The 23,195-nt window shown below is 52.7% G+C and overlaps 3 protein-coding genes across 14 annotated transcripts in view; 1 reads left to right on the top strand and 2 right to left on the bottom strand.

Annotated features, from left to right (window-relative positions):
- Positions 1 to 849: 849 nt before the first annotated feature.
- LOC140530193 (transmembrane protein 205-like) lies at positions 850 to 9,488 on the top strand. 4 transcript variants are annotated; one of them, XM_072649582.1, is made up of 4 exons: positions 850 to 1,030; positions 3,702 to 3,844; positions 5,491 to 5,654; positions 6,911 to 9,488. In XM_072649582.1, exons 2-4 carry the CDS (start codon positions 3,745 to 3,747, stop codon positions 7,208 to 7,210), a joined length of 564 nt encoding a protein of 187 aa, XP_072505683.1. In that variant the 5' UTR covers positions 850 to 1,030; positions 3,702 to 3,744; the 3' UTR covers positions 7,211 to 9,488. The 4 variants fall into 4 exon arrangements, with proteins under 4 accessions (XP_072505683.1, XP_072505681.1, XP_072505684.1 ...); XM_072649580.1 differs by lacking the exon at positions 850 to 1,030 and adding an exon at positions 1,060 to 1,226; XM_072649583.1 differs by lacking the exon at positions 850 to 1,030 and adding an exon at positions 1,505 to 2,136.
- On the bottom strand, positions 9,410 to 18,713 carry TTC4 (tetratricopeptide repeat domain 4). The gene is made up of 10 exons (XM_072649579.1): positions 18,509 to 18,713; positions 17,311 to 17,428; positions 16,365 to 16,526; positions 15,676 to 15,753; positions 12,641 to 12,765; positions 11,840 to 11,926; positions 11,197 to 11,402; positions 10,839 to 10,920; positions 10,539 to 10,621; positions 9,410 to 9,874 (listed from the first exon to the last, which is right to left on the bottom strand). The coding sequence occupies exons 1-10, from the start codon at positions 18,641 to 18,643 to the stop codon at positions 9,772 to 9,774; spliced, it is 1,179 nt and encodes a 392-aa protein (XP_072505680.1). The 5' UTR covers positions 18,644 to 18,713; the 3' UTR covers positions 9,410 to 9,771.
- A 610-nt stretch (positions 18,714 to 19,323) lies between these two features.
- Positions 19,324 to 23,195, bottom strand: part of MROH7 (maestro heat like repeat family member 7) — a 67,328-nt gene continuing 63,456 nt past the window's right edge. For all 9 annotated transcript variants that reach the window (XM_072649565.1, XM_072649572.1, XM_072649566.1 and 6 more), the window contains 3 exons: positions 21,855 to 21,957; positions 20,637 to 20,699; positions 19,324 to 19,627 (listed from right to left, as the gene is read on the bottom strand). In XM_072649565.1, coding sequence (XP_072505666.1) covers positions 19,386 to 19,627; positions 20,637 to 20,699; positions 21,855 to 21,957 — 408 coding nt within the window. In that variant the 3' untranslated portion in view covers positions 19,324 to 19,385. The remainder of the gene's footprint in view (positions 19,628 to 20,636; positions 20,700 to 21,854; positions 21,958 to 23,195) is intronic.

Genomic DNA, 23,195 nt, shown 5'->3' with positions numbered 1-23,195 from the left:
GATTTGCTCTCCAAGTGCCAAGCCCTTCAGATGTCAGAACAGATGGGGCCCCTAGATGTGTCCAGAGGCCCAGCACATGTGAGGGGGCCTTCAGTTTGCCCTCCTGCACCCCCTTTTTCAGATGAGGAAGCTGTGTTTGGTTAAATGAGGAGCATAGTTTTTAGAAGAGCGGGGAGCCCAGTGGCAGGGCTGCCCTTCGCTTGTCAATGTCAGCCTCCTTGGATACATTGTTTCTTCTTCCCAGTCACCTCCCGGGAAGCTGTGGTTGGTCTCTGCAGTCCCACGCAAAGAGGCCCACAGTCCTGCTCCCAGTGGGTGACTCAGAGCTGCTCTGCCCCCAAAGGCGGCTGCCAGGTCCCAGCTCCCCTGGGAAGCCTGTGGGTCCTGCTTGTGCCCAGTAGGGTCCTGGAGGAGGCGGAAGGCGCCAGCTGTTCCTCCCTGGGGGTGCCCGCTCCGGGGGGGGGGGGGGAGGCCGGCAGCCTAGCAGGAGCCTCTGCTGGTTGTCTGTACGTCCCACTGGGCCTCCCCTGAGGCCCTGGGAGGGGGGGAGCGTTGGGACCCTCCTGTCACGGACCGGGGTCACCAGCTGGTCCGGGAAGATGGCTTTGAAGCCGGTTCTTCAGGGGTCCCTGCATCACTAAACTTGTCCCTCCCGCAGGAGCTTTCCCCGGGCCCTTCATGCTGCTCGGTGCCTGCCCCTGAGGGTCCCCAGGGGGTCCCTCGAGAGTAGGGGTTCTGGAGGGCGGGTGGGCCCGCCCCGCCCCCGCCCCCGCCCCGCCCCCGCCCCCGCCCCCGCCCCCGCTCTATACCCCTGGAGCTGAGCACGGGCCTGGAACACAGCAGGCGCTTAGTAGGTGCTGGTTTACAGACGGCAGCCCCGTGCGATTTAGCGGCTAGAGCACCCCCAACGTGCACCCCCACGACCAAGCGCGCCTTTCGGGATCTGCTCCGGGGTCCCCCGGCCCCAGGGCCTCGCTCCGACCCAGGAAGCCCCGCGGGGACAATCGGAACCGGGCTCGGGCCCTCCCAGGTCCTCCAGGCCGGCTGCGCCTAAGGGCGGGGTGGGGGGGCCGGGACGTCCCGAGGCCTGGGTCTAGGGCGGGGGAGGGGCCAGGAAGAGCTCACCGAGGGGGCCGCCCCGCCCCGCATCGCCCCGCCCCCGCGCCCACTCTTGCCCTGTCGCTGCGGGGCCACCCGAGCGGGGGCAGCTCCATCGGAGGACCCAGGTAAAGGCCACTGGGCTCGGCGTGGCGTGGCGTGGGTGTGCGGGGGGAGCTTGGGCCTCGGAGACCGCGCCCAGGGGCGCGGAGCACCTGGGGGTGGGGGTCTGCACTCCCACTTTGCGGGCCCCCCAAACGTGGGCAGGCCCCCCCCAACGTGGGCAGGCCCCCCAAACCTGAGCAGGCCCCCCCAAACGTGGGCAGGCCCTCCCCAAACGTGGGCAGGCCCCCCAAACCTGAGCAGGCCCCCCCAAACGTGGGCAGGCCCTCCCCAAACGTGGGCAGGCCCCCCCCAACGTGGGCAGGCCCCCCAAACCTGAGCAGGCCCCCCCCAAACGTGGGCAGGCCCTCCCCAAACGTGGGCAGGCCCCCCAAACGTGGGCAGGCCCAGATGGAGGCGGAGGGAGGGGCCAGCCACACTTAGGAAGTCGGAGAAGTTTGTCTCAGTCCACCTCCTTCCTCTCTGCTGCTTCCCTCCCCCTCCTGTCCCTCTTTCTCCCTCGCCCTTTTCTTCCTCCTCCATCCTCCCTCCCTCCTCCTCCCTCCTTCCTCCCCCTCCCGTTTTTCTTCCCCCTCCTTCCCTTCTTCTTTACCTCCTCCTTCCTCCCATCCCCCTCCCCTCCTTTCCTCCTTCCTCCTTCTCCCCCTGCTTCCCTCCTTCCTCCTCTTTCCCTCCCCCATGCTTCCCTTTCCCTCCCCCCCCTCCATTCTCCTTCCCTCCTCTTCCTTCCAACCCCTCCCCATTTCCTTCCCTCCCCTTCACTTCTTTCCCTCCTTCCTTTCCATTCCCTCCCCTGCTCCCATCTCTCCCTCCCCTTGTGTGTGTCTCACCCAATCTCTCATCTTCTGTCCCATCTGAAATGACTCAGTTTCCCACGTTTCTTTCTTGAGGGAAGGCCAGCACCGAGTGAGGACGGTGAGGCTTCTTACAGAAGATGGGAAAAGGAAGCCAGGGGAACCAGGAGTCAGAGATGAGGAGGAGTCAGAAGTTAGGAGAGGGAGGCTCTGTCCAAGTAACAGCAGGGAGACCGGTGTGGGGTCCACCTTGTAAAGGGCTTTGAGTGGAGGGAGGGCTGGAGTGGGGAAAGCTCAAGGCAGGAGAACCCCCGCCCCCCCAGCAGTTGTTGTAGTAAGCTAGGAATGAGGGGATGAGGGCCTACACAGGGGCAGGAGGCATGATGAAGGGAGAATCACAAACCTTGGGGTCCTTAGAGGATGGTGGTGCACTTGTTTGTAACACGGAAATTCAGAAGAGGGGAGGGTTTGAGGGGGAAGGATAACGAGTGTCTGTTGGACGTCCACTTTGAAAGGTCCAGTAGAGAGAGAGCTGCAATTGGGAAAGTAGAGGTCAAGGAGGGAGGTTAAGTCTGCATAAACAGGAGAATCAAGTTGCCTTTTCCATTAGATTGTAAGATCCTTGAGGGCAGGGGCATCATTTCCAGCATATAGCAGGTGCTTAAAAATGTTTACTGATTAATTTGCATAAAGATGATGATGAATCCATATGAGTACATGAGAACACCAAGGGAGATAGTATATAAGAAGAAAAGAAGGCTCAGTTAGTGAATGTGGTCAGTGGGTGTGACAGATTAAGATCCTGCAGGTAAGAGGAGGACCGCACAGAGCAGAGTACAGAAACCCAGATGAAAGAAAGTAGCGATGAGAAGAGGGTGATTAACTGTCACAAGTGGAGGAGTAGTTGTGACTGAATGATGAGGTTGGAAGCCAGACTGAAGAGGGTTTAGAAGAGAATGAGAGGAAAGGAAGTAAAGCACTGAGTGTAGATGGCCTTCTCAAGGAGTCTACCCACGAAAGGGAGGAGAGACTGAGGATAATAGCAGATTTGAGATAGGATTTTTTTTTTTTTAAGGATGGGCATTGGAGTTAGACTTTTATTTTCTGCAAAATGAGGATATTAATAGGAAGTGCCTACCTGAGTAAGAGCAGCTAGGTGGTGCCATAGTACATAGAGCTCTGGGCATGAAGTCAGGAAGACTCATCTTCATGAGTTCAAATCTGGCCTCAGACATTTACTTGCTAAATGACCCTGGGCAAGTCACTTCATGTCTTTGCCTCAGTTTCCTCATCTGTAAAATAACCTGGAGAAGGAAATGATAAACCTCAAAAGCGGTCACAGAGTTGGACACACGAAACATGACTTCACAACAACCACCGCCACCATCTGATTTAGTGGTCTGTGAGGATCTAGTGGGATGATGCAGGTACAATGCATTATAAGACTTAAGCTGCTATATAAATGTTAGCTGTTACTATCATTATTGTAGATGAGGGAACTGGAGCCTGGAGAGGTGAAATGACTTACCCAAGGTCATAAAGACAAGCCAAATCAAGAGATCTGAATTCGACTCCTCCTCCTCCAGAACCAGTGCCCTTCCTGCTCTACCAGGCTGCCTCCTAATACTTGCTTGTTGAATCATGTGCATGACTAACCGAGTTACTGTCTCTGTCCATCTATACCAGGCCCCCAGGCCCCCAGGCCCAGGCCCAGGCCCCTGTAACCACAATGCCTACAGACGTGGAACCCTCCATTCTTGCTAAGACCCTCCATCTTATCTTCCTCTCGACCTTCTGGGGGATGCAGATTTGGGTGACCTTCATTTCAGGTGGGTCTCAGGGCAAGGTTTTATCCAGTCATTGTGGCAGACGCACTACCACCGGTCTCCTTCTGTGTTTTGCCTCAGTGAGGGATGCAGAGATTCAGTTCATCAAGCATGTATTAAGTGTGCCAACTGGGTTGTGCTGTGCTGTGCATGGATTCATGGATGAAAAAGAAACAGTCCTTGCCCTGAAGGAGCTTCTGTTGCTGAAGATCCATCCTCCGGGATTGAATACAACATATGCTCATGTGACTAAGACCTAGCCCAGCTGTGGGGACTTTACAATCAAAGGGTGGGACAAGGAGGCAGGCAGTATGTGATAAGCCCCTGGAAACAACAGTTATGCTGGGTGGTATTTATGTATTGCCTTGAGGTTGGCCAAGGGCTTTACCCTCACAACCTCCCTAGAAGGTGGGTGCTTTACTCTCTCCATTTTTCAGATGAGAAAACTGAGGCTGGGAGCAGGTAAGTAACTCACCCAGAATCACACAGCTTTCAACCTCAGGGCCCATGTTCTATCCACTGCCTCTCCCCTTCTAGCCAAATCTGCCATTTTCTGGTCCCTATTTTTCTCTATCCCTCCTTTCACTTGTACCATCATGAGCCCCCCTCAGTCACTCAGACTGAATCTCTGAGTCCAGAGTGCCCTTCTCCCTCCCCTCAAAGTTCCACATTTGATGTCAGGCTTCCACCAGCCCCTCCTCTCCTTGGCTCCAGTCTCAGAGGACGAGGTGACTTTCTGGCTAGGGACACCCCTCCTACTTGTACTCTCAGTCCCCTCCTGTCTCCTCTGGCTGATCCCCCATCCCTTTATACCTAATTTTTTTAATTTAAATTTTTACAAAAATTTAATTTAAAATTTTTAAATTTAATTATTTTTTCAATGAATATTTCTGCTTCCTTTCCTGCTGCCTGTAGACATGCCTGCCTCCCCCATCTTTACCCCAGTAGTGCCCCCCAGTTGTCCCTCCTCTATCTCTGCTCATCACTGTCACAACCCTAGAATATCACCACTCGATGCTTTTCCTTCCTCACCATCTACTCATTCCTCAGTACTTTGCAGCCCTGTTTCTGACCCTGCCTTTCAGCGGAAACATCTCTCTCCAACGCTCCCAGTGAGCTCTTCCATTCTCTCTTAGAATGCAAGGTCCATGAAATCAGGGGCTGGCTTGACTTCTGAAAGGAATAGGTCCTTAGTAAATAAATGTTTGGTGATTGACTGATCTCTAGCTTTGGAAGGAATCTCATCAGGTCCAACTCCCTCATTTAACATCCCAGAGAATGGAGATCTAGGCAGGATGAGAGGTTCCCAGAACACACCTTCATTTTGCAGATGAGGATATAGAGGCTTAGGGGAGACCACACTGATAGTAAGCGTCCATCCTGGACCCCTCGGACAACCAGGCTGGTGATGCTTATGGCCTCCTTGAGGACACACTTACTGGCTTCTCTTTAGATTTGTTTTCCCAGAGGTTAGCACAACATATGGATGGATGAATGAATGAATGAATTCCTCTCATCCCCTCCCCCATATACCCCAGAACCCTTGGGCTGGACTTTGCATTTCTCCTAAGCTGATTTCCACTTATTAATATAAAAACAAATTCATTGCCTGGCTCTCTTCCCCCCTGACCCTGTCTCTGTCTTGGCAGGCTTTGTGATGGGTGGAAACCTCACCCGCCACACCCTGGGCTACATCCAGAGCCGGCTTTTCCCATATTACTTCCACATTGGCTCAGCCTGTGCCTTCTTCAACCTGACCATCTTTGCCATGTGCCACCCCAGGGAACTGCTCAATGACGAAGAGACCACCCAGGTGGGTACCTGCTGCTCTACCTCCTGAGATGGTACCTCACCCCCAGGGAGGGCAGGCATGATCGAGCCCAAGCCTGCCTCCACCCCAGGGTCTGAGCATCTCAGAAGGGGCTGGAAAAGTGCCAATGATTCTTAAACACCATGCACTGTGAGCCACCATCAGATAATATTAATAACTAGCATTCTAGGTGTGGAATGGTGGGAAGTTGGTGGATTAGAGTCAATTCTGCTTAATTCAACCATTTATTAAGCTGTTTCTATGTGCCTAGCACTGTGCTAAATGCTGGAAATCTTAGGAGAGCTGGAAGGGTCCTCAGAGTCCACCTTGTCCGATCCCCCTCCCCCATTTTACAGATAGGGAAACTGAGGCTGAGGGAGCTAAGTGACTTGCCCAGGGTCACATAGCTAGCAAACGAGAGGTGGCATTCAGATCTTGGGCCTGTGGTTCCAAGTTTCTTACTCTTTTCATAGTATCACATAGTCTCTTCTCCTTCTCCCAGCCTCATTTATCCCTTCTTCAAAATGGGATAGTAAACAACTGCCTGGCCCTCCCCACAGGGGTGCTGTGAGTCAGGAAGCATCTATTAAGAGTTTACTGTGTACAGAATCAGAAAGAAAAGGCAGGTTGCCTGTTGTCCAGAAGGTTGCATCCCAGAGGAAGAGACCACGTAGAATAATTAGGTATGTCCAGCATGTGACAATGAAGGCTGTAGCTGGGGGTGGCAGGGTCAGAGAAGGGTGAGGACCAACAGTGGGCCTTTCTGGCAGTGGCTGCTCAACAATCTCTTCCCTTTCTTTGTATCCCCAAAGCTTAGCACAGAGCCTGGCACACAGTAGGCACTTAATAAATGTTTGTGGACTGACTAGTCCATGGCTTGTCCTCATATCTGGATGCCTTGTGGTGTTTCTGCTCAGGGAGGGAAAGTCCAACAAGTGATCCCATTTCCCCTTCCTCCCCAAGTACTGGTTGGAGGGAGTCCTTGTTCTAGAGGGGGAAGGGCCCTGGGCCTGGGATCCAGAGACCTAGGTTTGAGTCTTGACTTCAATCCCTACTAGCTGCATAACTGGAGAAGCCACTCTGCTCTGAGCCTCTGTTTCCTCCCTTGTAAAATGGGGCAGTGAAGCTTGCCCTGCCCTGCCTCCCATCTGGGAGCCCTTTGTGAACCTCACTGGCGCTAAAAGCCTGCGGTCAGAAGCAGCAAACTCCAAGGATGCATCCTGGTGGCCTCCGTCCTTACCGGCTCACTCTCCCCACAGCTCATTGTCTTCTTCGTGTGCGTCATTGTGTCCGCGCTGAATGCGCAGTGGTTCGGCCAGGTGACCTCCGACATCATGGCTGACATGCACCTCCTGGAGCAGAGCTACGGGCTGGGCCAGGACATTGGCTTCTTCTCCCGCAAGTCCTATACACGGCTGCGTGAGTCCAACGCCAAGTACAGGCAGCTGTCCAGCCAGCTCAACCGCTATCGCCTTCTCTCGTCCCTCTGCAACCTGGGCTGCCTGGCATGCAATGGCTTCAGCCTCTATCACATGGCCACTCACCTCTCCACCTTGTGACCCAAGGATGGACTGTGGGGGCGGGACCTGAGTCAGGCAGTGAATGGACTGTATGAGGACCTGGGGACAAGGAGGAAGGAGTTCAGATCCTCCCTGGGATGTGAGCCATGTTTCCCTGGGAACCGATGAGTGAGTGAGTGAGTGAATGAATGAAGCATTTGCTCATCTGTGAAATGAGGAATGTGGTTCCTTTCAGCTCTACATCTGACTCTGTCATCTCAGTAAGGCTGTCCAGAGCCTTTTCTTAGAGGCTGAGGTCAGCTTTCGGCACCATGGAAAGGACCTTTTGAGCTGATATGGCCAAAACCTGTTTCCTGTCTACTTTCTTCCCAGAGTTTTGGTGCTGGATCTGTGGGTCAGTGTGTAAATGGATGGAAAAGTGACTGTTTGAAAACTGAATGAAGGGATAAAGAGATGATAAATGGATGGATGGATGGATGAGTGGGTAGGTGGGTGGGTGGATGGATGAGTGGATGAGTATGTGGATAGATAAATGGATAGATAAATGGATAGATGGATGGGTGGATGGATGGATGAGTGGATAGTTGAAGTTTGGATGGATGGGTGTGTAGGTGGATGGATGGGTAAATGGATGCATACCCAATGAGTACTTAAGGGTGATGATGGGTAGTTCTAGTCCTGGTAAGAGTTCTTAGTGGTTCATGAAAGCTTTTTCTTTGAATGTTACACCTCTACAAGTCTCACTGTCACCCCCACTAATGATCACACCGTGGGCAGACCTTAAAAACAGGTCAGCATGGCAGGGTTGATGCCACTGGACCTAGAATCAGCAAGACTTGGGCCAGAGCCCCCTGACCCTCATCCATAAAAGGAGGGTGTTGGACTCCATCGTCAACTTTAAATGTAAGACTTATCCACGTTGGTGTTGGCTTGGGTGAGTTAACTTCCTCTGGGTCTATTTTCTTATCTGTCTAAAGGGGTCATAATGTCACCTCCCCTCCAGTACACCTCAGTCCTGGGCTGTGAACTGGGTCAGGCCCTGGGTGGGGCCACATCCAAATAATTAGGAGCTAATGTGCTCAGGAGGCAACTTTTTAAATTTTATTTTTAAATAAAGTGTCACACACCCCTCCAAGGGTCTGGAGTAGCGAGCTGGTGGTCTCTGACCCCCTCACCTTCCTTTCCTGGCTGCACAAACAGCGTTTCTTCAGCCTTCTTGCCCTGGGACCTGCCAAGCTTATTGAGGGCAGGAATTGAGCACACATTGTGCCCCCTACTATGTGCCAGGCGCTGTGCTCAGTACTTTACAAATACCTTGTTGGCCCCTCCCCCGCTCTGCCCCCACAGCCACATGTGCCTTGTGTCCCAGAAGATGCTCAAAGGCCCAAGGCACCCCAACCCCCCTTCCTAGTGACCAGTAACCCCTACTGCCTCTTCATGACTTAACCAGCTCCTGTGAATAACTTGTAAGCCTTGGTGGTTGAAAATGCCTGTTGGCTTCTTGTGACCTTGGGCTGTGAGTCCCAGTTCTGACGTTCTCTGTTCTAAGAAACCTGATATCCTCTGCTTCAAGGTTTCCCATCCCTTTTCCATGCTCCCTGGGCAGCTAGGTATTACAGTGGATGGAGTACCAGACTTGTAGTCAAGAACCCCAAGTTCAAATATGAACTCAGTTACTAACCATGTGACCCTTGGCAAAGTCACTCAATCTGTTTGCCTCAGTTTCCTCATCTGTAAAATGCAAATAATAACAGGGCCTCTCTCCCACAGTTGCTCTGAGGATCATATGAGATAATCCCCTGGATGTAGAGGAGGAAACTGAGGCCTGGGCAGGCTGACTGGACCAAGATCACCAGCTTCAGCCCCTCGAAGCCTGTCTGCTCATCTGTAAAAATGGATGTAACAGCCCTCATGCTCCCATATCTATAGGCTGGCTCTCTGAAAGAAGGAATGGGAGGGGCACAGGGGAATCAGGGGTCAGTGGAAAAGACTGTCTTCAGAACTAACCCTGAAAGATATGAGGAAAGTGCCTTCAAGCAGTCAGTGGGAATGTGCAGAGCACAGCAGAGTGGGCTCTGGGCTTCCTGGGGAGATCAGGGACCCCGGTCAGCGCATACGGGACCCTCGGCTCATGGTCAGAAAAGAGGAAGGGACACAGCAGGATTAGGAATTGCTTGCTCTGATTCTGTTTGTTTAGCAGCATTCTTGTTCCTTTTAGCAAACTAAAGTAGTACAGGGTTTATGGCTTCATATGATTTTATTGTTCTGTTTTCATGGAGATGGTTATTAAGTTGGTAATAAATTTTAAAAGTAATAATTATACTGTATTAAAGTGGCGGTCTGCCAAGAGTCTCTCCAAAAAGGGGAGGAATTTGGACAGCAGCCTGGGGTTGAGGCCCCCTGCTGAAAGTAGAAACCAAGCCAGGGGGCAGGGAGTGCACTGGCCCCTCCTTTCCTGGTCATTGTCATCCCACTGCAGCCTAGGGGCAGTGAGGTGCCCCCACCCCATCTCTTCCGCCAGCTTTCATTGGGTCAAGGCTGGTGTCCAGGACCTTGGGGAGCCTGGGCCCTGGGTGTGATGCTGGATGGGCAAGGCCTGATCACTTCAGCCGATGTACCTTTCTACCCTGGAGGAAATTCTTGCAAAATGGGGACTGTTTTACCAAGATCAGGAAGGCTGGCGTCCAGGCTTTGACAAAGTACCTGTGAGGAATGATGAAGGATGCCTCTTGGTGAGCTCCCAGCCTCATCAGTTCACGTTCCTTTCCCCAAACCCTTTAATCCACAGGATAACAAATCCCAGCCCATTCCTCTGGCTCGGAGGGCCTTTCCTGGTTGTCTTTTAAAGTCTGCTCAGTCCCTCCCTTCAATGGGAGATGCTCGAGGCCAGTAAGCAGTACTACATGGAGATGTGGGTGCCTCCTCAAGTCTACACCCAGCCCCCCAAAGGCATTGAGAGCAGCGCAAGCCCTGGGGACAGCAGCACCTCCCCATCACTCGCTCTGCCCATCTCACTGATATCAGCACCTACATTTCCCTCGTTACCCGAAGACCATTCTGGGAAGACAGAAGACAGATAACTGAGGGAAGTGAAAGGTAGTGCTCCCCTCTTCCGCAGAGGCACAGGCATGCCTCCCAATTCTCAAAGACAGGCTCATTCTCTTCTCCCAGGGGAATGAAGTTTTTCTGGAAGAATCACCAACCTTCCCTGGTGCCCAGGCCCAGGTCTCTCCCCTTCTTTCTGGACAGGGCCAGGAGCTATTTGGCCATGATCTGAGAGCAGGGGCTCCTGTCGCTCCAACAGCCTGGGAAGAGCCCCTCCCCCCAGGGTCTCCTTAGCAGACCCTGCCCACCTTGGGGTGCTCACCTGGGATGCTCCAGGGCCTCCAGCAAGGTGCTCTCCAGGCTCACCTGGTACAACTCCTCCTGGTCTTCATCTTCAAAATAAAGCTGGGGGATGGATGGGGAAGAAGGGAGAATGCAACCTCCAGGTACAGGATGTCCGCCACCCTACTGATGAAGCACCTACTGGGTGCCAAGCACTGTGCCAGGGTTTGGGGGGACAGAGTGGAAATGGTCCCTGCCTGCTGAGAGCTTCCCCATGACTGGCTTGCCTCGGGCTCTCCAGAACCATCAGCCCCAAGCCTGGTAAAGGCAAACCTCTCACCTCTAGGTGATGTGGGTGATATTTCCGTTCCAGGTCCCATGGAGGCATCTCCTCAAACATAACCATTAAGTGGTCGATGAACCTGTGACCCCAAGAGCTTTGGGTCAGCTTCGTTCACTCACCTTCTTCTCGTGGGGGAGTGGGAATGGGAGGCTGCCATGGAGGAGGGGTGGGAGTGGGCTCTCATTGGGGGAGGGTAAGGGGGCTGAGTGGAAGAGAACTTTTAGTGCTTTGGCTCTGAGCCCCTCCAATGCCTCGAAAGGCAGAGAAGCCAGACAATATGCAAAAGCTTGAACCCCGACTTTTCCAGGCTGGGCTCTTCCAAGCAGGGGCTGCCTGAGCGAGGAGCGGAAGTCACCTGGAGTCCTCATGAAACGCGGCGATAAAGTCTGTCTGGCCATATTCAGGGTATAGGAGCAGCGTGGGCCAGCTGAGCCGGCCGCTGTCATCCAAAGACACCCTGGCACCCATGGTGTTCTCGGAGCCCAGGCCCCCGTGGGGGGACGTTGGCTCACCATCCTCGTCCTCATCGGGGGCTGGGGATGCCAACTGGATATTTCTTGCCTATTTTCAAATAAAACCCTAAGTCACCTAAAAGCCTCTACATCAGGGGCTGCTCACTCTGACCCCTTTCTCATCTTCTAGGTCCCTGGAGCAGTCAACCAAGCCTGGGGCTTCCTTTTCAGAAGGCTTTTAAAGAAATGGAATAAAATGCCTCTAGCTACAAAAGAAACCAACTATGTGGAAAAGCCTCAAACCACAAGTTCATGGCCCTCAGGTTCAAAACTCCCTGAATTCCAGGGCCCAAACCCTCCTCACTCCCACCTCCCCTCGTTCCCCTCTACCCACCCCGTATGAGATGATACAGGACCCTGCCCCTCCCTGAAGCATACACAGGACGAACCCATTCACTGGACAGAGATCTCAGGGCTCTCCCAATTCTGGTGTTCTGCAAACCTGAGGGGTCAGTGCATTTAGGAGGTGAAGGCTCAAGCACCCACCTGAACAGCGTGGAGCAACAGGCCCTTCTGGGCCTCTTCCTTCCTCTCCTTCATCTTTGCCTTCCTGACATCGCGCTCCTCAGCTCGCTGAAAGGGAAACCACACCGGGGTCAGTCCCTGGCTCCCCCACACCTCTTGGGAGGACCCAGCCCTCTTCAGCTGCTAGAATGGGGGTGAACACCTTTATCAGAAGCTCTCCTTCTAGGGGAAGGAGGAGCCAGAGCACACCCACGCTGCTGACGGCTGTATCACCACAGCATCATCCATACCCTCCTCTTGCCGAGTGGTCTGTAGCACACTCCCACCACCTCATCGTTTCTGTCTCCTTTTCAGTGCTCCCTAATCCATCTCCTCAGTTGGTGTAAGGATTTCCACACCGATGATCTATGTTCAATGAGATGCTCTTTGTAAAAAGCACTGAGCCCAGAGCCTGGCACACAGTAGGTGCTACATAAATGCTCATTCCCTCCCCTTTGACCCCTACCTCATCTAACAGATGCATTTCTGTGAACAAGGTAGACACTGTGCCACAGAAAGGAGGTGAAATGGCCTTTATCCTCCTCGTTTTGCTCCCCCCAGGCCAAAATGCAGCAGGAAGATTTGTTGTGTAGATTTTGCCTTTCCTTTTCTCTTGTTCCACGCTGGTTTTTGTTGAATGCTTTTGCTTTTTTGGCGGATCAGCCCCATCTCTGCTGCCCAGAGTGCTGATGGAGTGGGCCTGCCCTGGGTCACAGAGGCCAGGACACACACTCAGGCTGCCCTGAGTCAGGGGAGGCTCTCACTATCCACGTGGCTACCAACCTTCAGCTTGTCGGCCTTAGCTCTTATCTCCAGAAGTTTCTTGTCCTTGGAGTCCAGCCTTAGGCCCTCGTCACACCAGCTCACCGCCTCTGAGAAGTTTCTGAGTTCTAGGTGACAGATGGCACCTGTGGGGACCCAGGGGCTTTAGAACCTGTGACCGAAGGATTCAGAAAGAGCTTGTCCCTTTGGAACAAGAGCCCACAAATGAGGAGCAGAGGCTGTAGCCCCCGGGATGTGCAGCTAGACTGTGGTGTCCACATGGGGGGAGGGCCCCCAAACCAGGCCACCCAAGCTCTCCCTTCTGCCATTCCTCTTCACCTTCTCCCCGACATCACCCCAAGACTGTGACCTCCCAGAGGGTGGGGCCCAGTAATTTCTACTCCTGTGTCCCCAGTGTGTCAAATGCCTCTAACCCAGTTCTGATGTTAATCATTAACCAAGTCACTTCACTATCGTCTGCCTCAGTTTCCTCATTTGTAAGATGATAATACCAGCCCCTCCTTTACAGGGTTAGATGTACATAGGTTTGCTTTGGACACCACAAAGCTCTGGGTAAATGTTAGTTACTATCATTAGCTACTGTAAAAAAAGCTCAGTAGAACTGACTTGTCAAGCACCATCCGCTAGCACAAAACACCCCTGCGTATCTAATACATCACAGGCCATAGAAATGTTTGTGAATGTGCCTGGGTTTGTCAGAGGCATAAGGATGAGAGCGACAGCAGTAAAGAGGAAGGCTTGGACAGCCCAAGGCTCTATCCCTGCCCCAGGATGCCTGGGATCCCCAGGACCCCCCTCCAAGGTCCCGGGATGTCCCCTCCCAGCAGGCTCTCTGCATTGGCATCCGCAAGGCCTCACACAAGGCTGAGCCCCTAGGAAACTTTTAACAAATGTGTTCTTATTTATTCATTTGGGTATCTATCTATCACTTAACCCAATAGACCTTGGCTTTCTCCTCTGTAAAATGGGACAGAAATCCCACGGGCTGTAGAGAGGCTAGAGAAAGCCCTATCTTTTGGAGGCCAGCCTTTCTTTCTGCTGACTATGACAGCAAGCTCCTGCACACCAGCTGGGCACTGCCAGAGACTTTTCTGAAATTTATCTCTGCCCAGGGAACTGAGGCCTAGGGATGCCCCCCACCCCCCGCCCAAGGGGTGCCCAGACTCCCACCAACAGCATCCGGGACTTTTCTGAGCCCTGCTTTCTAGCCACCAGATCATGATACTCATCCTGCCTCTAAAACCAGGAAAATGCCACCAGAAACCTGTGGTTTTGTTCTGCTGGGGGCCTCCCTCCAGGGTCTCCTCCCCTCATACCCCCCTAATCCTTGTTCATTCAGGAAACAGAGAGCAGACAGCCCAGGGAGCCCCCCAGCACCTGAAGCCACACACTTCCCACTGACCCTGGGGGTGGCAGAGAAATGAACAGCTGATGAATAAATTAGAACTTTCAAAGAAGCTTTGAGCCTCTCAAAGAAAAGGTGCTATTTAAGTATAAAATAATTCAAAACGTTACGGCGCAGGAAGGTCAGGGGCTGACGGGGGAAGACCATGGGACCCTGGGAAGGTGGATCTGCCACCAAAGGTGGGACCCCTCGCCTTTAATTAACACAAGCAGAGGATCTAAAAACTCTTGCCTTTTGGTCGGTTAATGCAAAATAACAAAGGAGCATAGGGCTGTTGGCGCTTCTGTAATGACATTGAAAAGATGAGCTTTCCATTTCAGCATAAAATCGCAAGATAAAAAGCTGGTTTGTACTTTGGGGAATCTTCTTTAAAATGACTGTTTTGCTGTTTACAGGATCAGGGATTTCGAGCTGGCAGGAATCCCTGAGGCTGAAAAGCCCAACCTGCCCATTTTACAGGTGAAGAAACTGAGGCTCGCAGAGGTGAAGTGACTTGTCTGAGGCAGCAGGGAAAAGGGCCAGATTTAAACCCAGGACATCTCACGGCATCAGCCTTCTTTCTACTGCCCCCATGGGGCCTCCCTAGCACAATGAACTCACTGTCTCAGGATTCAGAGCTGGAAGGGTCCTAGAGATCAAGGAAATTTAGAGAAGGAGCCCTGGGCCTGGAGTCAGGAAGCCCCCAGTTCAAATCCTGCCTTGTACATTTACTAACTAGGTGACCCTGGGCAAGTCATTTCAACCTCTGTCTGCTTCAGTTTCCTCATCTGTCAGATGGAGATAACCACAGCACTGTATTTTCAGGGTTACTGTGACATTCTGCCAGCCTTTAAACACTGTACAGAGGCAGAGGCCATGTACTTCCAAGGCAGGTCTGAGGCAGGACCCGAACCCACATCTGGCTCGCCTCTGCAAGTCTCCTGTGCACCCCCTGCTGGCCTGTCTCTCTGTTTCTGTCATTCCCCCTCCCTCCCCTGAGCTCTCACCAGTCCCTGCACCAGGGCAGGCTGTGCCCCACAAAAGGCTTGAGCAGATAGGACTCGGGGGGCCCTCCACCCCCTTGCCATAGGCACGATGCCCCCCTCAGGATTCTAAGCCCTCTCGGCCTGGGCTCTGTGTGAAGAGCTCCCAATGCCTCCAGTGCTCTCCACTGCAGGGCACCTACGAGAGGGCAGCAGGTGGCACAGAGAGAGCCTGAGGACCTGAGTTCTAATCCCACCTCTGATTCTGACCACCAGTGTGACCCCTGGGTAAGTCACCTCTGGTGTCTGAGCTTCAGCTTCTGCCCCTGTAAAATGTAGGAGGGTGGGGCTCAAGGGCCCAGAGCTGCCTTTCAGCTGGAGATATAGGGGCTTCTCAGTGACCATCGACCCTACAAAACCAGGATCCCCTCTCAGTGCCCCAGCTCCCCGACAGCTGATGGACTCTGCGTGTCTCTGTGCATGTGTTTCTGTATGTGAGCATATCTGCATGCGTGTTTGCACCTGCATCTGTGTGCACACAGGTGTGCATGTGTCTGTGTACAGTATATGAGTACATGCATGCGTGTGTGTGTGTGTGTGTGTGTGTGTGTGTGTGTGTGTGTGTGTGTCTATGCAGGGGTTCCCCTCCCTGCTCAGGGGAGGCTCACCTCGGATAATGGCTTTCAGGTGGCTGGGTATGAGCTTCCTGGCTGCTGTGGCATCACTCAGAGCAGAGCGCAGGTTGCCTGGAAGACAAAAGGAGGTCACCTGTCAATCATCAATGCATTCTGCCTGAGTTTCTAAAGCAAGTGGAGCCAGGACAGGAGCGGGGGCCCCAGAGAACTGACAAAGCAAATGCTCTCCCAGGACGGATGAGCACTGATGGCTAATGTGAATGGTGGCCATACAGGACTCAGAACTTCACCCAGATCGCCTCACTCAGCCCTGGGAGGGAGAGGCTGTTATGAGCTCTACATTACAGATGGGGAAATTGAGGAACGGAGCAGCACAGCCCTTGCCCAGTCTGTGTCTGAGGGGCAATTGCAGGTCTGTGGAGCCCCGGAAGAGCCAATGCCATTGCCTTGGGCAAACCTCCTCCCTGTGCATTAGTTTCCCCTTTTATAAAACCAGATGGTCCTTTGGATCCCCAGAGTCCCATGTAACACACAACGGATGGATCAGCAACGCTCAGCATGGGATGGGACAGAGATCCTGGCCCTTCTGGGGGCAGGCTGGGCCGGATGGCCCCGAGAAGATGCCCCCCAATCCCTCCACTACCCCACGTGTTCACGGCACACTGCTGGTGCCTGGTCCCCTGCAGCCCTCAGACAGGAAGGTCTGACCAGACGTGGCTCACCCAGGTGATACTGTGCCGCTGCTCGGTTGGTCAGGAGCACAGCATTGAGAGCAGGGTCTGAGCACTTCTTTCTGAGCCCCTCCGTGTACGAAGCCACGGCTTTCTTGTAGTCTCTGTCCTTGAAGTAATCATTGCCCTCATCCTTGTAGGTCTTGGCCTGCTCTGTGAAAGGGAGACCACAGTCTGTACCCACCATCACTTTCCGAAAGGCTTCTAGGAAGAGACCAGGGCTGTCAAGGACTGTGCCAGCTCGGCACTAGTTCTGGTAAGTCTCCCTCAGAATTTATTTACTAAGCACCTACTGTGTGCCAAAGACTAAAACAACAGTGGTCTCTGTTTTTAAACAGACTCCTGACACCTCAATCAATCCACAAACATTAATTAAGCTCCTACTGTATGTCAACCATGGTACTTGGCTGAGGATATAAAAACAAACAGAAATGGTGCCAGTTCTGAAACAGCTCTGGGGGGAGAAGAGCCTATGATATCAATCAAGCACTAATTAATGAGACAGAGCATGAGACACTGCCAGCCCTCTCCAAACCACTCCTTGTGAGTCACAATTTCCTGAAGACAAGACAGAGGATCCTTGTGATTCCTGACTTTCCAGTAGAACTTTGTGGTCATGAAGTACTTTCACCTATATTACAGAATCACAGATTTTGTGCTGGAAGGGATCTTTCTCGATCATCTAGTGGACAGCTGAGGAAACTAAGGCCTGCAGAGAGGGACTGAGCAGAGCTGAGACTGGAGCCCAGGTCCTCCATCTCCACATCCATCACCCACAATGGGCGGAGTGCCTCCCAGCAGCACAGGGACATAGCTGGTATCAATCCTATGGTCCAGATATTTCACAGATCAGAAAAGCAGGCCACACCACACAGCACAAAAGTGGGGACCCTTCCAGGGGTCCCCCCAACCCTGCCAGCCGCTACATTTCCTGCACCTTCAGGCGGTCTCTCATCATCAAAAATAAGGGACTGCAGACAAGCCAACTCAGGATTCTCCTGGGGATTGATTTCTGATGGGGCCTTCTTCATGAACATCGGGATCTTATCCAGCTCCTGAGAGAAAACATACCAAAGTCAGTTTTAAAACGCAAAGTCCTCATCTCAGAGCTGTCTGAAACAAGAAAAACACTGTTCTATATGTGGACGGCCAGTCCATCAGTCAGTCTACAAAGAGTAACAATGAGCTAGGTCCCGCGCTCAGCACATGTGGATAGTCCAAGATCTTTGAGTGGGCGGGCAAGGTCAAAGATTCAAAAAGAATGGAGGCAGCCTCAGGGAAGGCTCCTGTCAGACAGGTGTCCTGGGAGGTCCTCCTCACTCTGGGAGCCTGTGAGAAGTGTGAATGCAACTTTTCTCCTTTCCTATGGAAGCCTGGCCAGTTCCAAAGATGACCACAAAACTTCTGTCTGCGTCTGACTTTTAAAATCAGAGATCTATAAATCATCCATCCAGGCCCCAAAGCAGGAAGCCAAGACAGCCAGCTCAGAATGGCTCCTGAGCTGATGGTTAAATTTTCAGCGTAAGCATTTATACCTCTTAGCTCAGCAATCACTACAAATCAGGGCTTCATTCACTGTTTTGGTGACTGCGTAGAGCAAATCTTAATAAAGCAGATTAAACTTTAAAATATCTCAGATCATACTTTTTGGTTTTGGAAAGCAGGTTGTTAAACATTTACCTATACCCTACCCTGCTGCTCCAAGGGCTGAAAGCCCACACCTTTCAGAGAGAGCTTGGTGGGGGCTCAGAGGCCATCTAGCCCAGTGTCCCCCGAGGCCCCACCTCCCAAGGCGGCTCAGCCCACCCAGGAGGGGCCTGGGTCAGGGGCAGGGGGGGCATCACTTGGAGCCAGGGGCCCGCTTGCCCTGGGCAGGCCGAAGTCCCAGCTGCGGAATGACTCGCCCAAGGTCGCCCAGCTAGAGTCCGAGAAGGGTGAGTCAATTTCAGGGCGCATCTGCTAAGCGCCTACTGTGTGCAGGGCGCTGGGTTCGGATCCGGCCTCAGTTTCCTCCTCTGTAAAGGGGGGCAGTAACCGCCCCCGGGGGTGGGGGGGGCGCCTGGCAGGGGTCATGTGCGCAGACTCGGACCCGGCAGCCAGGGGGGTAAACTGAGCCCCGGCGCCCGCGGCCGCACCTGCTCCCACGTGTCCTCGTGCAGGCGGCCCCGGTACTGCTGGCTGCGGAACTTGTCCAGGAAGGCGTCCATGGCGTCCCCCTCCCCCTCTGCCTCTCCCTCCCCCCGGGCCGAGGCCCCCGGCGGCGCCTCCATCGCCGCTCCCGCTCCCAGGCCCACGCCGTGCCGCCCGCCAGACTTCCGCCCTCACTCGGCCGGTCCGTCTGGACTTCCGTCCCCACTTCCGGCGCGGAGGGATCCGTGGGCCGCGCCCTCGCGTTCCGCTCACCGCCAGGGGGCCGGGGACGGGCGGGGCGGGGCGGGGATTGTAGCCTTGGGGCTGCGAAGTGCGGGGAGCCGGGCTCGGACCCTTCTGCCCCGGGCCTCAGCTTCCCCTTCTGTAAAATGAAGGCTTCTCAGGGCCCATCAGCTCTCGAGTTCTGTTAGCCTCCGAGGCCAGCGAGGCCCATCTTACAGAAGGGGAAACTGAGGCACAGAGTGGTCAGGGCCGTTGGGCACGGGCCTCGCCACCAGCGCTTCCCAAGGGTGTCCTCACTCTCTCCACGTGCCCTTGACTTCGAAGCATGACGCCTTTCCTGATGCAACCCCCCGCGCCCAAGGTGCGGGTGACCCCTCCTCCCCAGTTACTTCAGACGGATTTCTCGTGGGTTTAGCTTTTCCTTTCACGTGTGCCAGTTTCGCCCCCAGGATTAGCTGAGCTCCGAGCCCAGGCAGCAGGACCCCAGAACGAGCGCATCCTCCCTCCTGCCTTGGGCAAGAACACGCGGACACAAAGTAACCAAGCTAGCATTTGACACAAAGTAACCAAGCTAGCATTTGACACAAAGTAACCAAGCTAGCATTTATAGCGCCGGAGGCAGGCGGGGCGCTGCGAGTGCTACTTTAAAGTTTTCTTCCAGGCCCTCAGCGAGTCCAGGATCCAGGACTTTCGGTGGTGACACACGGGGAGGTTCTCTTTGCTGGAGTTCCATCGGTGGTTGGTGGCCGGGTCACAGACCCAAGCGTCGCCTCGGGGAAGGGGCCACGAGTTCCGCCAGCAACTGGCTAAAATGTGATCCTGGGCTTGGGCTGCAAAGATGCACACCGATGCTTCTGGGTCATGCCTCAGGGCCTCCAGGGCTGTGGGGGTGGGGGGAAGAGAGAGCAAAACAGGGAGTTGCCCAAGTCAGCCGCGCCCACAGTGGCCCGGGAGGGAGCCCTTTCCACCCTTTCTGGCTCCTAAGTCCGAAGTAGCCCCCTATTCATTTCATGGTGCCTCCCTGCCGTGGCATTTAAAGCCTCGACTCCCTGACCCATTAGTTTTTTTCTTGTCTCATGTTACTCCCTTGAACATATTTTATATTCCACTCATTAGTATTGTGTTTTCAAATGATCATGTATTTACTTTTCAGTGTACATGTCACACCAATGTGAGCCCACACTGAGGCATGCATGGAGATCACAGGATTTTGGAGTTGGATGGGGTCTCAGACACCATCTAGGTCAACTCACATTTAAAAAGAATCCCCACCACTACACATACGACAAGCAACCACAGCCTTGTTTTGCAGACCTCTGGTGAGACAGAGGACCCAACCTCCTGAAGCAGCCCATTCCACTTCTGGACAGTTCTCCTTAGTAGGAAGCTTTTTCCTAACACCTGACCTAAATCTGCCTTTCTAGGACATGTTCCCGTTGCTGCTACCAAACAGGCCAAATCCAAGCTCTCTCCCACACAAACACCATCCAATTCTTGAACACAGAGACCATGTTCTCAATGAGTCTTCTTGTCTCTAGCCTAACTACACATCCTTAGTTCCTTCAACCTTGGATAAGGATGAGAGAGACTGAAGAGGGAGGAAAGGAAACCCTCAGAAGAAAAGTGATGGTCATTGAAAGGAAAGAGGAGGTCTTTGGAGGTTTTACTTTCATCTTGTAACAGGCAGATGGCAACTTGCTCCCATTTTGCCAAAGAAACTGGTAGACCAGATGGCCATGCTAGCGAGCCAGAAGAGGTGGTAGAAAAGTTGTGAAGAAAGAAAACAAGAGAAGGGGAGAGTGAGGGAAAAGAGAGATACAAAGACAGAGACAGAGAGGAGAGAAAGAGACAGAGAGAGGAGAGACAGACAAACACACACATTTAACTTACATGTCTTCACTTCACTTAGGAGGTCCTCAGTCAGCATGCCTTCCATGCAGGGTACCAGGGACCCTTTAAGTACAATCCCAGAGAGTGACTCAGTTGCTTCTTAGTCTCTCCTCTCCCTCTCCCCCAACCAAGCCACTGGACCCCAGCCCACATCTTGGCCCTTTAAACAAGCACAGTTCAACCTCACCCACTGAACCCCAAACTCCCAACTATGGAATGTCAAAATGTGTATAAAGTGGGGGAGTCTTTGGGGTGCTATAGATTTCCTTTCCTCTGTAACAACAACAAAAGACAATCTCTGCTCTCACACCAACCTTCCAAAAGAGGTACGAGAGACAAGGCCTAGCTAAGGGGAATGGAGCCCCTGTCCTGGGTTTCAGGAGAGCCAGGTCAGTCCCAACTTCATCAATGACTATGCGAATTTGAGTGAAACCCATCAGCTCTATGGGCTTCAATTTCTTTTTCTGTAAAATGGGCTAATAACTAGGTGCTCTGTTTGTCCCAGTGAGGCATCAGTGTGAAGAGAAATATAAAACAAAAGTTCTTTGAAAGCCTTTAAACACTACCCATGTGTAGTGTAGGGACAGAGAGCTGGCTCAGGGATGTGGGGGAGGGGCGGGGGGGGGGGGGAGGTTGGGGAACTCCACCCTCACAGGTCTGCAATGGAGAGTCGTAAATAGCTCCCAGAGTGCTGACAATGGGAGTCACTCGTCCAGGGTCATGGAGCCAGGATGGGTCAGAGGTTGTACTTGATCCAGGTCTTCCTGGCTCCCAACTCAGCTCCCTATGACATGTACTACGCTGGGATTATTATTACTTTTGCTGTTGTTGTCATTATCTGTTGTAGGATATAAATAAGGCTCTCACCCTCCTGGGGATTATAGAGCTCCAGTTGGAAGGGACCTTCATTTTACAGATAAAGAAACTGAGACCCAGAGAGATTGATTGACTTGCCCTAGGTCATAAGCTGATAAGTGTCTGAGGTGAAATAGTGCTCTCTGGGGTAGCTAACAGAAGAGAAGGAATATATCCATCCCCAGACAAATTCTGGGTTATAGGGGAGAATGGGAACTGATGCACACATCGATCTAGCACAGGGGCCTCAGCCTCACCCTTGTTCTCCTTCCTGAGGCTTGTCTTACGTTGGGCCCCATTCAATCCAAAGTGAACCCACCTTCAGCCCCATCGCCAGGACACCAACGCAGGGTTGGGGTTTACCTATAAATGTGACTGCACTCCTCCGGAGGGCAGCCCGAGGGCTTTTGGTATACTCCAGGCTCTGGGTCAGGAACACGAGGGCACTGTCACGGTGGGTGCTCACCTAGACCAAAACCCCCCAGTGTACCATCTGTCAACTGAGAAATGGCCCTGTTGAATTCTGTGTTTCCCACCTACAAGCCATATTTTTTAAACAGTTATTACCACATATCCTAACATCAGGAAGAGAGCCGAGTCTAGGTTATCCTCTCCAATGTCCAACAGAATCATAGGAATAGAGACCAAGGAGTGTCTACTACTTAGCCAAACCTCAGTCTTCTGCTCCACAGAATAGGTTGAAGTGTGTCAGTGTAATGAGACAGACCACAGAGTCTGAATCTTGGCTCCCCTATATCTTGGGAGTTTGCCCTTTGAATATGACTCCTTCTCCTCTCTGACCCTCCATGTTCCCATCTATACAATGGGGTAATAACTCCCAACCTACTGCTCTCACAAGGTTGTTGAGACAACAGATTATGGTTTAAATGAGAAATATTTTTTAAAACTTTAAGGTGTAATAGAAATGTGGATTGTCAACTCTGTGTTCCACTAAAAGCCATGTAACTCAAAAGCCTAGGTCATTGTGGGTGGACCCTTTGTGGTGAATTTGTGGGAAGACATGAATAAAAGCTTCATGCGATGGGTAGGAGATGATGGGAGTGCAATCAGCAGCAATGAAGGGACGTACCAAGGTTCCACTGAAGTGGTGAGTCTCTGACCCACCTTGGGAGGTTTGAGATCAACTTTTCCGGCAATCATCCCATGCTTCACATCACACAGTGACATACTATGAGTGGATATTATGGGAAGGATCAGAAACAAGGCCTGCTCAGAAATGAGCTAGTGAATGAGGCCTCTCTCTGGGGCTCTGATGCCAGGGCAGTGGGGCATCTAGTCAGCTGGGAGACAGACACAGAGCCTTGTAACAAAGAATGTTACAATGTGGGATATCTGAGCTGGGGGCATCCTCCAGGTGACAGCACAGTAGCATTTACACAGCACATTAAGGTTTGCAAAGCGCTCCACATTATCTCATTGAATCCATAAGACACCTGCTGAGGTAGGTACTCTTATTAAACACTATTTTGTGGCAGAAATTCAGTGACTAGCCCAGTGTCTGAGATCATGTTTGAACTTGGGCTTTCCTGACTCCAAATCCAGCATCCTCCATCCTCTTATGCATCAGAACAGAGAATGTCAGAGCTGGAAGAACTTTAGAGAAGAGTATGTCAGAGGTAAAAGAAATCTTAGAACATAGAAGGTTACAACTGGGAGGAACCACAGTTTTCATCTAATTCTCAT

Source organism: Notamacropus eugenii, chromosome 2 (assembly GCF_028372415.1).
Source record: "Notamacropus eugenii isolate mMacEug1 chromosome 2, mMacEug1.pri_v2, whole genome shotgun sequence".
NCBI classification, from domain to species: domain Eukaryota; kingdom Metazoa; phylum Chordata; class Mammalia; order Diprotodontia; family Macropodidae; genus Notamacropus; species Notamacropus eugenii.
Note: the sequence above shows the minus strand (reverse complement) of the source record. Positions and strands in the feature narration are given on the sequence as shown.